Genomic DNA, 16,478 nt, shown 5'->3' with positions numbered 1-16,478 from the left:
CACTCTACCATCACAGTGACTCTGAGCCACAATAATTACAGCCCAAATCCTGCATAGTTCCGCTTTAAAACATGTTTTGTTACCTGAGTCTGACCCCTGACCTCTGGTCCAATCTGCTTCTCAGCAAAAAACAACCGAACTGTACGTGCATTACTTCAAAAAGGAAACGTCAGTACCATGATTAGTGCAATGAATATTTCAGCTAAATAGTACAAACGACTAATGTTTTTTTAGTAATGATAGCAGATTTTTCCAAAACATAAAAGAATAAGTAATGATCACTCAGAAAGTTTAATTAGAAAAAAATCTGGGTTTACAGTGTATGATTTATCTACTATGTATTAATCATTTTAATATGTTGATAATGATATGTTGATAAAGTTTGTCCTTATATCATTTCGATGTTTGTCTGTCTGTCGCTTTGTTTTTCTGTTCCTTTTTCACTTGTTCAGACTATTTGATGATAAATAAAGTTTAAAAAATGAAAAAAAAAACATTTAAATGAGCATTATTGTTATTAGTTAATCAATGAAACCGTTAAACTGACCAACAGACTGATGGATGATGGTCTGAGCTGCTGGACCTGTGGTGTAATACCGGCTCTGAACCTGCAGGGGGCGGTAGTGACGTCACGGGACCGGAAGCGGAAGTAGAAGCAGAAGAAGACGAGGAGGAGGAAGGAGGAAGAAGGGAAGATGGCGGCGGCGGCGGGAGGATGTAAACAAAGATGGAGCTGAGATGTTTTAATCAGTCTGAGGAGGAGAAACAACACACAGACACACACAGGCTGCAGGTGACACACACACACACACACACACACACACACACACACACACACCGCTAACTCTGAGCTAACGATGCTAACAGCTGTAAACAAAGACACTCAGATTCTCCACAGCACAAAACTACGGCTCACACTCTGTTCATATCATTTATATATATACAGTATATGTGTGTGTGTGTATATATATATATATGTGTGTGTGTGTGTGTGTTATACATAATATAACATAACATAATATATTCTAGTATAATAATAATAACCAGTAGTTTGTTGTCTCTTCTGTCTCGTTCATTTTCATGTTGAAGTTGATTCTGACTGAACAAACTGCACACAACTATAAATCAATAACTAAAGATCAACAACAGGAAGTTTGTGACGTGAAGTTATGGGATGCATTACCTGATGATGAACTAAAATACAGTGAGAATGTGCCCATATAAAAAAAAAGGTACAAAGACACAATGATAGAGCATTGAGTTTTATAATTATCAGACAGTATGTTTGTATCTGTGTACTGTATGTGAATGTATAGGTGTAGGCCTATATGTGATATTGGTAACACTTTATTTTAAGGGGTCCTTGTTCCTGTGTATCTACCTAATTAATTACAGTGTAATTACCTATGTAACTGTATGTAATAACATGTACTTACATTGTAAATACATAGTGTATTTTGGTGTACTTACAGGTCCTTGTTACACTTGTAATAAGAAATGCCAAAGTGGCCTCTCTCTTTGCACAAGCATTTCTTATTACAAGTGTAACAAGGACCTGTAAGTACACCAAAATACACTATGTATTTACAATGTAAGTACATGTTATTACATACAGTTACATAGGTAATTACACTGTAATTAATTAGGTAGATACACAGGAACAAGGACCCCTTAAAATAAAGTGTTGCCCATATGTTTGTACATGGGTATGTAACTATGTAATGTATACTGTATGCTCCTTGTTTTGACTGATATGTAAGAAAAGGGGGGGGGCTATATGGGTCGGGACCCAACAGTGGGTCTAGACCCGTTCTGGATGGGTCGTGGACAGCTGGTCAAAAAAGTAAATAATATTTAATGCACATCTGATGTTGGACATGTCTTTTATTTTGAAAAATAACTTATTTTGAAAGGCAGGAGACACGTGAACACATGCAGTTGTAATGCTCCTCCTCACTTTCTGATTATTTGCTCCATTTGCTCTGAATGCAAAGATCTCAGTTTCTTATTAATGTGGCCTGATGCAGTGAATCTGGTTTTGTTTTGTGGGTCTTTATTTTGTGCAATTTGATATTTATTCACTTTAGTGAACATGCTCTGAATGCAGAGATGCATTAGAAGTCAAATATATCGTTTTGTTGGTCTCCATTTTGTGCAGTTTGATATTTTTTTATTCACTTCCGTACATGCAGTTGTCATGGTAACTCAGTTTCATTCATGTGCTCTGAAATGCACTTTGCTCAGTAAAGAGCAGAATGAGTTTTTAAAGGCTTAAAAAAAATCTTGTTTTGAATTCTATAAAAGTGGGTCGAGACTTAATGACCCAGAGTGAGACTAGTGGAGAACCCCTGCTGTAGGCTACAGTTTATAAGCTGAGGCTTTGGTTGAGACCAGAGTTTATTCTCTCATTCATTCATTCATTCAAACTGTTGTGTGTGTTGTCTGTCAGTGGTTTCTCCTGGTCTGATCTGGTCCCGGTCCTGGTCCATCATGTCTGTCCGTGGTCGTCGGACTCTGAGCTTCAACGTCGACGCCGTCGGCATCAACAGAGGAGAAACGTTACCTCCGTCCCTGCAGCAGCCCACGCCGGCCTACCCGGTAAGACCTGGACCACTACAGTCCACTACAGTCCACTAGGGTCTAGACCCGGTAAGACCTGGACCACTAGAGTCCACTAGGGTCTAGACCCGGTAAGACCTGGACCACTAGAGTCCACTAGGGTCTAGACCCGGTAAGACCTGGACCACTACAGTCCACTACAGTCCACTAGGGTCTAGACCCGGTAAGACCTGGACCACTAGAGTCCACTAGGGTCTAGACCCGGTAAGACCTGGACCACTATAGTCCACTACAGTCCACTAGGGTCTAGACCCGGTAAGACCTGGACCACTAGAGTCCACTAGGGTCTAGACCCGGTAAGACCTGGACCACTAGAGTCCACTACAGTCCACTAGGGTCTAGACCCGGTAAGACCTGGACCACTAGAGTCCACTACAGTCCACTAGGGTCTAGACCCGGTAAGACCTGGACCACTAGAGTCCACTACAGTCCACTAGGGTCTAGACCCGGTAAGACCTGGACCACTAGAGTCCACTACAGTCCACTAGGGTCTAGACCCGGTAAGACCTGGACCACTAGAGTCCACTAGGGTCTAGACCCGGTAAGACCTGGACCACTAGAGTCCACTACAGTCCACTAGGGTCTAGACCCGGTAAGACCTGGACCACTAGAGTCCACTAGGGTCTAGACCCGGTAAGACCTGGACCACTAGAGTCCACTACAGTCCACTAGGGTCTAGACCCGGTAAGACCTGGACCACTAGAGTCCACTACAGTCCACTAGGGTCTAGACCCGGTAAGACCTGGACCACTAGAGTCCACTACAGTCCACTAGGGTCTAGACCCGGTAAGACCTGGACCACTAGAGTCCACTACAGTCCACTAGGGTCTAGACCCGGTAAGACCTGGACCACTAGAGTCCACTAGGGTCTAGACCCGGTAAGACCTGGACCACTAGAGTCCACTACAGTCCACTAGGGTCTAGACCCGGTAAGACCTGGACCACTAGAGTCCACTACAGTCCACTAGGGTCTAGACCCGGTAAGACCTGGACCACTAGAGTCCACTACAGTCCACTAGGGTCTAGACCCGGTAAGACCTGGACCACTATAGTCCACTACAGTCCACTAGGGTCTAGACCCGGTAAGACCTGGACCACTATAGTCCACTACAGTCCACTAGGGTCTAGACCCGGTAAGACCCAGACTATGGAAGGCACAATCCAACAACTCCACAACGCTCTGGTGGACAAGTTGTGAGCTGCACATTCACCACGCTATGAGATAATAACACAACGTTACCACACAGAGTTGTTTTAGAGGGAAATTCATGTAAAACCACTGATGCGCGTTGCCTTCAGGGACAGTTTTTCATCAACAGTCTCTGTATTTCCCTCTAAAACAACTCTGTGTGGTAACGTTGTGTTATTATCTCATAGCGTGGTGAATGTGCAGCTCACAACTTGTCCACCAGAGCGTTGTGGAGTTGTTGGATTGTGTATTTGATGAGTTTGATGATGAGGGAAACCAAGAAATCCCATAATGAGCCTCCGTAGCGTAGCTCTGAGCAGCTCACGGCTCTGCTCCGCCGTTCTAAAAACAGCTTGCACCGACAATTAAAGGTAACGAACCTACTGCTATGACTATAGGGAATATGGAAATGGGACAATCTGACTAAATGTTGAACTATCCCAGTGCATTGTGGGTCTGCGGTGCAGTGAGTAGTGAGTGTGTGTTGTGTGTTGTTGTGGTTGTCTAGGCGATGGAGCAGAAGCCCCTCCCCCTGGCGGGCGGCGAGGAGGCGGAGTATCTGCTGGCGCTCAAACAGGAGTTCAGAGGAGCCATGAGGAGTCTGCCCTGCTTCATCCAGCCAGCTGCTGCTCACAGAGGTCAGAGGTCAACACACACACACACACACACACACACACACACACACACACACACACACACACACACACACACACACACACACACACGCACACACACACACAGACCTGAAAACATGAATTATCTATAGGACGAATCTCCTTGTTGTTTACAACTACTTCCTGGTAGAAAACCAGCATGAGAACAATAGTGACGGACGAGAGTTTCTCTATATTTATCTACTTTTTCATGTTACTATATCACCGTTTAGACTAATCTGATGTTTGTAAAGTTTATAAAACCAATGATTGGACAAACATTACTATTTCTGTGTGCACATTTTTGTAATTAGTCATGGTTATCATAGATTAGCCGGGCTAACGGTTAGCTACCTGTTTAACTTTAATAACTCAGTGACTCAATAAACGCTCCATGAAAAAAATATTTTCTCCAGCGGATATCTGAGTTCCAACATGACTGAGCTAACTGGAGTAGTTTCATGTCGTGTCCCACAACGGGAGGGTTTTAACAGCTGACGTCCTGCTGTTAGCTTAGCTACCGTCATTAGCTTAGCTACCGTTAGCTTAGCTACCGCCGTTAGCTTAGGTACTGCCGTTAGCTTTGTTACCACCGTTAGCTTTGCTGCTGCCGTTAGCTTAGCCATAGATATATCTCATATCTCAAATATATAGAAATATCTATGAGCTTAGCTACCGCTGTTAGCTTAGCTACCGTTAGCTTAGCTACCGCCGTTAGCTTAGCTACCGTTAGCTGTCCCTGTCAGCTGAGCCACTGATGCTTTCTAGACACTGTGATTCCCCCAAACTGAATAAATACAACACATAGCAACACAAAACACACACACAGAAATAGTAATGTTTCTTCAATCATTTCAGATTTGTCTAAACGGTGATAGGGCCTGAAAAATATGATATATAGCTAAACTCTCGTTGGTTACTATTGATCTCATTCACATTACAGCTGGTTTTCTACCAGGAAGTAGAATGTAAACAACAAGGAGATTCAATCTATAGTCAATATTATTATTGATAACAATAATCAGTAGGTTTTCATGTTTCTGTGTTTCCTGTCCAGATGTGGAGCGTTACTCTGACAAGTATCACAGCGGTGAGCAGACGGAGGCTCTGCTGGACTGGACCCCAGGTCAGCACCAAGATATACCTTTATCTTTATGTTTTATATCTTTATCTTTACCTTTATTTACACATTTTACATGTTAAACACATTCAGATGAATAGAAGTGAATGATGTACAGCTGAGATGGAAGACAGAAAGACTTCTAAAACACCTCCTCTAGCTGAAATAAAGACTATCTATGAATCAGAGAAACAGAAAAGAAAAAGAAGTAAAAACATAGAAGTTCAGATCGTTGTCTAGAAAATTATAAAAGAAGGAAGTAAATTTAAATACAGATCATCGTCTAGAAAATCAGGACTAAATAAATTAAATTATTGATGTACATAAATTAAAAGGTAGACATTAACAGATGCTACAGATTTTTTCCCCAACTTTATTTAACAAAATCATGTACAGACAAGATGGCTTCCTTCATGTTTTAACATTCCACAGGAGCAGGTGCAGAATAGAGACTTTACATGAGACAGTAAAATACCCATCAAATAAATAAAATATAATAAATGATAAAACATTTAGCTAGGGCTTTTGTCGCAGAGCATATTTTTCAAATAAAGTGAAAAGTTTCATTGCATATTTACTTTTCATTATGTGAAGGGCTTTGATGAAAGAGAGAAGCTCGTTATGAAACACATAGAACCGATGTTTCACTTTCATATATTTACATTTATATATTTACATTTAATTGCCCCTAGGGGATGAATAAAGTTTTTTGAATTGAATTGAATTGAATTTGTGTATGTAAAATTTTCCGAGGATGAGTATATTGTTTACCAGGAAGTCCCATTCTTTATTGTCCATAACAACTCTATAAATAAACAAATGTCTTTTTAGGAAAAGGGTTCAGGTACAGATGCTACAGATGTTTACTAGAGAAAAACTGTCCAGTAGTTTTTAAACAGTGACGGAGAAGATGCTGATTGTTATTGTAACAACCATCCCATAATAACCCTCCTGTGTAGTTTAAGTAGAAGTCTGAAGGAAGTCTGTAACGATGTGAACGATGTGTTTTCAGACTGGAAGAGGTTTCCCAGAGAACTGAGAGTCCACGTCAGGAAACCTCCCAGAGTCGGTCAGTACACACTGGACTACAGTAATACTATACAGTACTACAGTACACACAGTACTACAGTACTACTATACAGTACTACAGTACTACTATATACACACAGTACTACAATACTACTATATACACTGCACTACTATATACACAATACTACAGTACACACCGTGCACACAGGGCAGTGACTGACAGGTGATTGATAGATGATTGACAGGTGTGTGTGTGTGTGTGTGTGTGTGTGTGTGTGTGTGTGTGTGGTTCAGGCGTCGTGGCGACGGTCGAGCGCTCTGTTCAGAGTCAGAAGAAGAAGAAAGTGAAGGAGAAGGAGGAAGTTCTGCTGCAGCTGGAGGTGAAAAAACTTTATTAACAACCTGGTCCACCTTAACACCCTGCTGTTCCACCTTAACAACCTGCTGTTCCACCTTAACAACCTGCTGTTCCACCTTAACAACCTGCTGGTTCCACCTTAACAACCTGTTAACACCTTAACAACCTGCTGGTCCACCTTAACAACCTGGTCCACCTTAACAACCTGCTGGTTCCACCTTAACAACCTGCTGGTCCACCTTAACAACCTGGTCCACCTTAACAACCTGGTCCACCTTAACAATCTGGTCCACCTTAACAACCTGCTGGTCCACCTTAACAACCTGGTCCACCTTAACAACCTGGTCCACCTTAACAACCTGCTGTTCCACCTTAACAACCTGCTGATCCACCTTAACACCCTGGTCCACCTTAACAACCTGCTGTTCCACCTTAACAACCTGCTGGTTCCACCTTAACAACCTGTTAACACCTTAACAACCTGGTCCACCTTAACAACTTGCTGTTCCACCTTAACAACCTGTTAACACCTTAACAACCTGCTGGTTCCACCTTAACAACCTGCTGTTCCACCTTAACAACCTGCTGGTTCCACCTTAACAACCTGTTAACACCTTAACAACCTGCTGCTCCACCTTAACAACCTGCTGTTCCACCTTAACAACCTGCTGTTCCACCTTAACACCCTGCTGGTCCACCTTAACAACCTGCTGGTCCACCTTAACAACCTGCTGTTCCACCTTAACAACCTGCTGTTCCACCTTAACAACCTGCTGTTCCACCTTAACAACCTGCTGTTCCACCTTAACACCCTGCTGGTCCACCTTAACAACCTGCTGGTCCACCTTAACAACCTGCTGTTCCACCTTAACAACCTGCTGTTCCACCTTAACAACCTGCTGTTCCACCTTAACAACCTGGTCCACCTTAACAACCTGCTGTTCCACCTTAACAACCTGGTCCACCTTAACAACCTGCTGTTCCACCTTAACAACCTGGTCCACCTTAACAACCTGCTGTTCCACCTTAAAGGGATAGTTCACCCTAGAATGATACAGTATTTCGCTCATGATCTACTCACCCCCATGTGGACTAAGGGCTGGGAGAAGTTTCAGAGTCCTCCGTGGCTTCTCTGAGTTACAGGGGGTCTCGGCGTAGCAGTGCATGTCCATATGACGGTTGCTAATGGATACCAACTGTCTTCGTAACAAAAAGACACACCAAAAAACATCCAAATACCTCCATGATGCTCGTATGTAATGTCCGTCTTGTGCTGAAGCCCCAAATTGCGTAATTGTCCCGAAAAAAATTAAATAAGTCTATATTTTAAGCTTGTTTGTAGCGGAAGCTTCTCGAAGCTCCTCTTCCTGGTCCGTCCAAATCTCGCGTGATTCGCAGTAACCGCACTGACGCCGGCGCAAATCACGCGAGATTTGGACGGACCAGGAAGAGGAGCTTCGAGAAGCTTCCGCTACAAACAAGCTTAAAATATAGACTTATTTAATTTTTTTCGGGACAATTACGCAATTTGGGGCTTCAGCACAAGACGGACATTACATACGAGCATCATGGAGGTATCTGGATGTTTTTTTGTGTGTGTTTTTTTACGAAGAGCTCCGGTGTCCCTTTGCAACCGTCATATGGACATGCACTGCTACGCCGAGACCCCCTGTAACTCAGAGAAGGGACGGAGGATTCTGAAACTTCTTCCAGCCCTTAGTCCACATGAGGGGGAGGAGATCATGAGCGAAATATCATTCTAGGGTGAACTATCCCTTTAACACCCTGCTCCACCTTAACAACCTGGTCCACCTTAACAACCTGGTCCACAACCTGTTAACACCTTAACCAGGGTTCCTACAGCTTAAGCCAAGTTAAATTTAAGACTTTTAAAGACTTTTTTAAAGCCACAAATGAAATTTAAGACCGACTTCATAATAAACACAAATGCAGAAAAAAAAAACACCACATCAATTACATAGGGTTAGGGACAATTTGACCCACTTTCCTATGTGATCCAAGGTAAAGTGACTGCTACATGAACATTGGATTGTGTCTCTTTCCAGCTGTCCTTTCAAAATAAATGTCTCTTTCCAGCTGTCCTTTCAAAATAAATGTCTCTTTCCTGCTGTCCTTTCTAAATAAATGCATAAAAAGTCCAGAAAAACAAAACAAAACACTGACTCGGGAGCTGGAGGCGGTGAGAGATTTAGCGTTGACGGCCGCCACTAACTTCTCTATGTCAGAATGTTACCAATTATTTTGAGATTTGAGACTAATTACAACCATAAAATACCACTTACCATGTGTTAACATTTTTAAGACTTTTGAAAAATTCATTTAAGACATTTTAATGCCAATTAAGGCCTTGTTTTTAGATTAATTAATTCAATGCCTTTTAAGACTTTTTAAGGATCCGTAAGAACCCTGTTAACAACCTGCTCCACCTTAATAACCTGCTGTTCCACCTTAACAATGATTGATACTGGAGCTGCAACAATAATCGATTATTACTGTAAATGAATCCTCAACTATTCTGATAATCTAATAATCAGTTTGAGTAGTTTTTAAATAAAAAAAGCTCCAGATTCTCTGTTTCCAGCTTCTTCAATGTGAATATTTCTGGTTTCTTTGTTCCTTCATGACAATAAACTGAGTCTCTCTTTGGTTTGTGGACAAAACAAGACATTTGAGGACGATGTCGTCTGGTGGTTTGAGAAACACTGGTTGATGTTTTTAATGGATTAATCGTTTCAATAGTCGACAGATTAATGAAGATACTGGTTAGTTGCAGCTCCAGGCTTCATTCCACCTTAACAGTGATTTCCACCTTAACTGTGCAGACGCTGGAGAAGAAGGAGGAGCAGCAGAGCTCAGAGGAGGAGGAGGGAGAGGAGAAGAAGAAGCAGGAGGAGGAGGAGGCCGAGGGAGAGGAGGAGTACGACGAAGAGGAGTTTGAGGAGGTGAGACAACGACAACAAGTAGAAAGTTTCCTCTGGGGGGGGGGGGGGGGTACTGCCGGTCATACCATCTCTGTCAACACGGGAGTGTAAGTTTTGTCACTTTTGATGCAAAGTTGACATTGTTTGAGATGTTTTTGTTCTGACAACTTGACATAAAGACAATTTAAACTGTCATAGCAGACCTAATGGACAAACTTTAAACATTATGTCAAGTTGTCAGAACAAAAACATCTCCAACAATGTCAACTTTGCATCAAAAGTGACATAACTTACCCAATGACACTTAACCACAGCTGTCAGAAGTATTCATTGATGGTTATGACAGTGTTATGTCAATCTGATCAATACCTATTACAGTAAAGTGGTACCGAAGTTTTTTAATAATAATTGAAACGCTTATTGTGATGAATAACTGATCAGTTATTGATCAGTAATTGATCAGGTATTGATCAGGTATTGATCAGTTATTGACTGAGCTGTTGTTTTCTGTCCCTGCTCCTCGTCTGCAGGAGACTGATTACATCATGTCCTACTTCGACAACGGGGAGGAGTTCGGAGGAGACAGCGACGACAACATGGACGAGGCCATTTACTGAGACGGACAGACCAGCAGGACCGGGTCAGACCGGATTAGACCAGCAGGACCGGGTCTTGGCTCATGGTTTTAAAGGGATAGTTCACCCCAAATTCAAATTTCCCTCATTATCTCCTCCCCCTCATGTGGACTACGGGCTGGGAGAAGTTTCAGATCCTCCGTGCCCCGACATGAGAAAGTGCAAATGCAAATCTCACATGATTTGCATTTGCACTTTCTCATGTCGGGGCTTCAATACAAGAGGGACATTACATACGAGCAGCATGGAGGTATCTGGATGTTTTTTGGTGTGTCTTTTTGTTACGAAGACAGTTGGTATCCATTAGCAACCGTCATATGGACATGCACTGCTACGCCGAGACCCCCTGTAACTCAGAGAAGCCACGGAGGACTCTGAAACTTCTCCCAGCTCTTAGTCCACATGAGGGGGAGGAGATAATAATGAGAGAAATTTCAATTTTGGGTGAACTATCCCTTTAAAGAGTCCTGAGGAGTCGAACCTGCACTGAGGATTTTTAACCTTTTGTACCAGAGTTTGTTGTTTTTATTGTTGTTGTTGTAGTTTTTATCATTGTTGTGTTGTTGTTGTTGTTGTTGAACGTTGTTGCCGTTGGAAACAGCAGCTTCCTGCTGTGTGAACCAATCAGACTGCAGAGGACTGAAGCGACCTGCAGGTGGCGCCGACCCACAGAGAAAACACATTCAGGTCCAGGAGGAGAAGAAAACCAGCTGGATCATTAAAAGACTGATCAATCAATAATCAATCAATGGACTAATCAGACTGAAGAAGCTGCGTTTGTGGAGAAAAACATGTTTTTGTATCAGAACATTTTCTATTAAATGTTAAAACTTTGTTGAATTTACTCTGAGTCGTCTTGTTAGTAAGAGTTTGGACTGAGATTGTAATATTTTATTATAATAATAATGATAATGAATTTTATTTGTAATGCACTTTATATAGAGCAAACAATCTCAAAGTGCTACATTAATAAAAATAAGAATTGGAGAGAGAACGTCTCCAAAAAAAAAAGGTTAGTGTGATGCAACACAGGTGCAGAAAGCAGCTATAACTGTCTGTGAGACACATTTCATTGTTTAAATTAATGTTTCATGTTACAAAGATACAAAAATAGATTTAAGTTCATGAAGTGTTTAAAAAGGTCAATAAATAGACATATACGTAAATTCATGACAATAAATGAGAGAATTAAAAAGGGTTTATGTTGTATAAAATTGTAATGCTAAATAATTTTAGTTGTGATTTAAAAACCTTCATGTTAGGACATTTTATTTTGAAAGTGCATGGTCACATCATGACTGGTCTGTTTTGAGGGTGAACTGTGTCATTGTGGGTCAGAAGCAGAAGCAGGAAGTCAAGGTAGGCTACATGGTCAGAGCTATTTACACTGAGTTCAAGAGGCACTAACACGGTAATGTGCTTTTGTTTTATCTGTATTTTATTTCTTGGTAGATTGTGTTAGCATTAGCTTCAATGGACTCGTATGGACTCTCATTTCATTTATTAGTTTATTTCATAGGGACAGTGCACCACTAATCAAGAGTTAAAAGAAAAACTGTAAGTTTGCTTTTACTTATAGTTTTCACGGTGTTCTATGAATTTGTAACAATGTCGGTGGAGGAGGAGAAATAAAGCTGAAAATCTAGACCTCAGTATAAATCGTGGCATCGTGTTGTTACCGTAGTGACGTCAGCGCTCACGTCACTTTGCTGCCAATCATGACAGTTTATTAGCAGACATGGCGTCCAGCCTCTCCGCGCTGAGCCACAGCCGAGTCCGTCCGAGCTGCAGGTGAGTAGGAACTGTTTGCAGAGTTTCCCGGTTCAGTCGTATTTCCTCGTATTCGTCGGTGATTGCGACGGTCATTTAAATCTCCCGGGAGCCGACTCCGCTGGGTCCACTGCAGGGTTCTGGTGAGTGTTGGATCTATTGTTGTTGCAGCGTGTTAGCTAAGCTAGCTAGCTGCTACGCTTTGTGTATCGACAGCCACCGCTACCGTTAGCGTGAAGCTAAACAGTTAGCTTAACTGAGTGCTGCTAACTGGTTGATTGAGTTTATCACTCGGTTATTTATTTATTTCATTTATTTTATTTATTTATTTAAAAAGGACAGTGTGCAGTGACATTAGTCATTGAAACAATAAAAAGATGCACCAGATTTAGCGGAGCCGCTAATTTCCATCTGTAGTCCTGTAGCGACAAGTGTTTATGTAATGATTATTGATAATAATGTGATCTTATTGATGATAGGCCTAATTATTGATAATTGATATGACTATGAGAATGTACTGTATATTTACTGTTAAAAGGTGCCTGTATTGACTATAACGGTTTGTTAAATGCACTTTACTTTAATTCAAAGCATTTTGTGTTTTTTTATGTTGAGCAACCTGAACAGTACTTTTCTCACTTTACTATTTAGAATGAGATGTGTAGCTAGGAGCTGTTTAGAATGAGATGTGTAGCTACGAGCTGTTTAGAATGAGATGTGTAGCTACGAGCTGTTTAGAATGAGATGTGTAGCTACGAGCTGTTTAGAATGAGATGTGTAGCTAGGAGCTATTTAGAATGAGATGTGTAAATACTGGTAACTGCTTGGGCCATGTTTTACGTAGCTGCAGGCCAGATGTTGATGATGATGATGTTGATGATTACGATGCCGAGCTATTCCGAGCTAATTCCTTATCCGAGAGTTTCATTTATCTCATGTATTGCTAAAGGAGAATTGTTTATTTCGGCCTGAATCTCCAGGACCTGTACAGTCAGGCCTCTGAGTCGCAGTGGTGGAGGAACACAGGTAGAGGACATCGGGTCACTCTCTCCTCTACACCAGTGATTTTCAACCACTGTGCCGCGGCACACTAGTGTGCCGTGAGCTTTCGCCAGGTGTGCCGTGGAAAATTACCAAATTTACTTAATTGATCCAAACTAGCGATGCACATTTTGATTTTTTTTTTCAGACCGATAACCAACGCTCATAGGCGATTATAACCGTTAACGAGTGAGATTCAGCACTCCACTGAGTGTCTGTGACTATAGGCTCGTGCCGACCGGCCAGTCTCATTTTGTTTGTTTTTTATTTTTATAACACACGCGCGCTGCTCCCGCTGTGCTGCAGCTCATCCACGCCAGCGGAGCGCTCCTCTGCTCGTCTGTGCAGCTGCAGGTGAGGGGGAGCCGGCTGGAGAGCGCCTCCTTTTTATTTAAGGGGCACCGTCCTTATTCGTATTCACTCGGTTTCCCACACACACGTCATTTTAAACATGTGTGTGTGTCTCGTGTGCAGACGCAACGGTCAAATATACGGACGAGCAACAACTTAATTAATCATCATTTAATTATTTTATTTTGAAAATTGACCGGATTCTCTCGCCTTTTTTGTGCCCGACTTCCTGTCTGGTACGACCTGGTCTACCCAGCTTGACGGCGCTCTTGGCTCACGGCTCGCGTGAAAAATAGAACTGAACCGATCTGAAGCGCTGCAGCTGCGCGCACTGCGCTCCACAGCGCGAGATGTGAGACCAGGCAGAGTGAAGCACACGTTGCAGGTTGCACTCAGAGTTTGTTCTGACTTTCTATCACAGGGAGTGCACAACATAAGTTTAAGTCCTCTCATGTTTGCTGTGAAATATGGCTGAAGGCACGAGTGGAAGTGTGCATGTGTTGACAAGCTCCCATGAGTTGATTGACAGCTAAAAAAAAAAAGGCTTTGTTGAGCATCTGTGTCTGGCAGAGTTGGCTAATAAAATAGGACTTTTTTTATGTCAATGAGTGTAGTGGCAGAAGCCTGCACAGTGACCATTACTGAGTCAGAACAAACTAACTACAGTGTAAGAGACAAAATTTGTATTATTTTTACTGTATTAGGCTGCACTGTGTCATTTTCTAACATTTTTGGTTAGTGGTGTGCCGCGGGATTTTTTTAATGAACAAAGTGTGCCGTGGCTCAAAAAAGGTTGAAAAACACTGCTCTACACAACCACTTCTTTTAAATTTAAAAACAAACAGATACAGATCACAAAAAGACAAGAAAACGATATATTACTAAAATGCAACATGAACATTAAAGGTGTCTTGAAATGGCTGTTGGACCATGTTTGTGGTAAAGACACAAATATCAACAGAAAAAAGACTAAATAACTTAACATGGGAATACGACATTAAAAAAACAGTAAATTACAGTTTTCATTTCATCAAGGCATCACTCTCAAAGATTTAACTGTTATCTTTCTATGATGATTTCCTGTTGAGCTACAACTAATGGATCATTGATAATGAATATCACTACCAAAACGTCCACTTGACACTCAATGCTTCCACTACAGATCCCACTGAACCTCCCATTGCTCCCAATGAACCCCCCACTGCTTCCACTGCACCTACATTTAAAATGTATTCACATGAATGTTTAATTGTTTTACATGTAAGTTTTGTATTGTAATTTTGTATTTGTATTTGATATGTTTGTTGCCTTTGGCCCAGGTCATCATTGTAAATGAGAACTAGTTCTCAATTGATTTATAATAACGGAAATGAATCATGTTCTGGAGACACAGCTGGTTTTAAACAGTTGTGTTTTTTTTTTTTAAACAATATTTTTTATTGATTTTTAACTTTGACAAGAAAAGGATGGATACATAACATGGTCCACAGGAATGAAAAACAAAACAAGTAGACAAACAAAACAAATAATAATAATAAAAAAAACAACAACCGTCAGCTCAGATCTATATAATTAGGGTTACAGTAAAAATACAGTATGAGCATTCAAGAAAATCCCTGCAACATTATACACGAGACACCAGACTCTACATACTTCAAATAGGGTTCCCAAACTTTATGGAATTGGTCTGTTCTTAAATGTAATATGCATGTAAGGTACTCTAATGGCACTAGATCAAACACTACCCCTTGCCAGCCTTTAACAGTTGGTACCCTGTCATTGATCCATTGTAACAGAATATTCTTTCTCGCTGCATAAGTAAGAATACAGTACAGCCTCTTATTATGTTTTGATGTTAAACGACGATTTGGGAGGCCCAGTATGAGAGACACATCTCCAGTTTTAAACCAAATATTTTCTCCATTTCAGTTCATGTTTCATGTTAAACACAGATACATCAAATGTTGGATTCATCATGTTTGATTCCATCAGACTGGTGAAGGAGGAAGAAGAAGAAGAAGAGGACAGATTGACAATCTGCACTAGAGCAGCAACAAAAATCATAATAGGCTAATATTAAAATAAATATTTTGATCAGCTTTAATCTGAACTGTTGTGAAACAGAATGTGACTAAATAATGGTTGGATCTTGATTATTGTAAGTTAAAGCAGATATCATCGGCACGGCCGTTTCGGCTAATGCTGCGTTCAAGGCAGGCTTTTGAAACCGTAAGTTACAGCTTCAAGTCACAACTACGACTTGGTAGCGTTCCAGGTAACCCGTAGCTCGTGTTTTTACCGTCCTGTTGTCTGTGAAAGTTCCCTATAACGGCCACTCGTAACTTCCGACCCGTGAACTCGTACCAGATCGAACTGGTATGACTTCACAGGAAGGAAAAACACAAAGTACGAGTTGCCTTGAACGCACCATGAGTTAGCAGCCCCCGCCCTTGTCAGGCATCAATTGGTCCTCGTGTTACGTCACCACATTCACGCGCATCCCTTGGCTGCACACACAGCCCTTCATGCCGTTCTCTCCCCTCATTGGATAACACTTGTATCCCACAAGGAAAATGTTCTCCTCGGGTTACAGCAGAGCAGAGTGACGGAGAGACTCGTGTTTAGGCTGAAATACTTCATGTAAGTGATTGCTGACGGAAAATAGGACTATTTAGGACTTATATTAACAAAAACATTCCACTGATATCTGCTTTAATTGTTAGAAGTCAGAGTTGAAAGGAAACTACAGTAATGAACTGCACATTACTCTT

At 41.5% G+C, this 16,478-nt stretch overlaps 1 protein-coding gene across 1 annotated transcript; it reads left to right on the top strand.

The window, feature by feature from the left end:
* The first annotated feature begins 660 nt into the window (after positions 1 to 660).
* polr3glb (RNA polymerase III subunit GL b) lies at positions 661 to 11,389 on the top strand. Its single transcript, XM_085803202.1, has 8 exons — positions 661 to 793; positions 2,450 to 2,598; positions 4,317 to 4,446; positions 5,519 to 5,587; positions 6,594 to 6,650; positions 6,905 to 6,990; positions 9,812 to 9,931; positions 10,441 to 11,389. Exons 2-8 carry the CDS (start codon positions 2,491 to 2,493, stop codon positions 10,525 to 10,527), a joined length of 657 nt encoding a protein of 218 aa, XP_085659328.1. The 5' UTR covers positions 661 to 793; positions 2,450 to 2,490; the 3' UTR covers positions 10,528 to 11,389.
* Positions 11,390 to 16,478: the final 5,089 nt, after the last annotated feature.

Source organism: Trachurus japonicus, chromosome 16 (assembly GCF_045865225.1).
Source record: "Trachurus japonicus isolate A0001 chromosome 16, Traja_1.0".
In the NCBI taxonomy this organism is placed as follows: Eukaryota; Metazoa; Chordata; class Actinopteri; order Carangiformes; family Carangidae; genus Trachurus; species Trachurus japonicus.
This window is presented reverse-complemented; position numbering and strand designations above follow the sequence as displayed.

Coding starts and splice junctions, on each gene's coding strand:
- polr3glb (XM_085803202.1), top strand. CDS start 2,491: ATGTCTGTCCGTGGTCGTCGGACTCTGAGCTTCAACGTCGACGCCGTC. Junction 6,651..6,904: donor CAGGAAACCTCCCAGAGTCG/GTCAGTACACAC, acceptor TGTGTGGTTCAG/GCGTCGTGGCGACGGTCGAG. Junction 9,932..10,440: donor ACGAAGAGGAGTTTGAGGAG/GTGAGACAACGA, acceptor CCTCGTCTGCAG/GAGACTGATTACATCATGTC.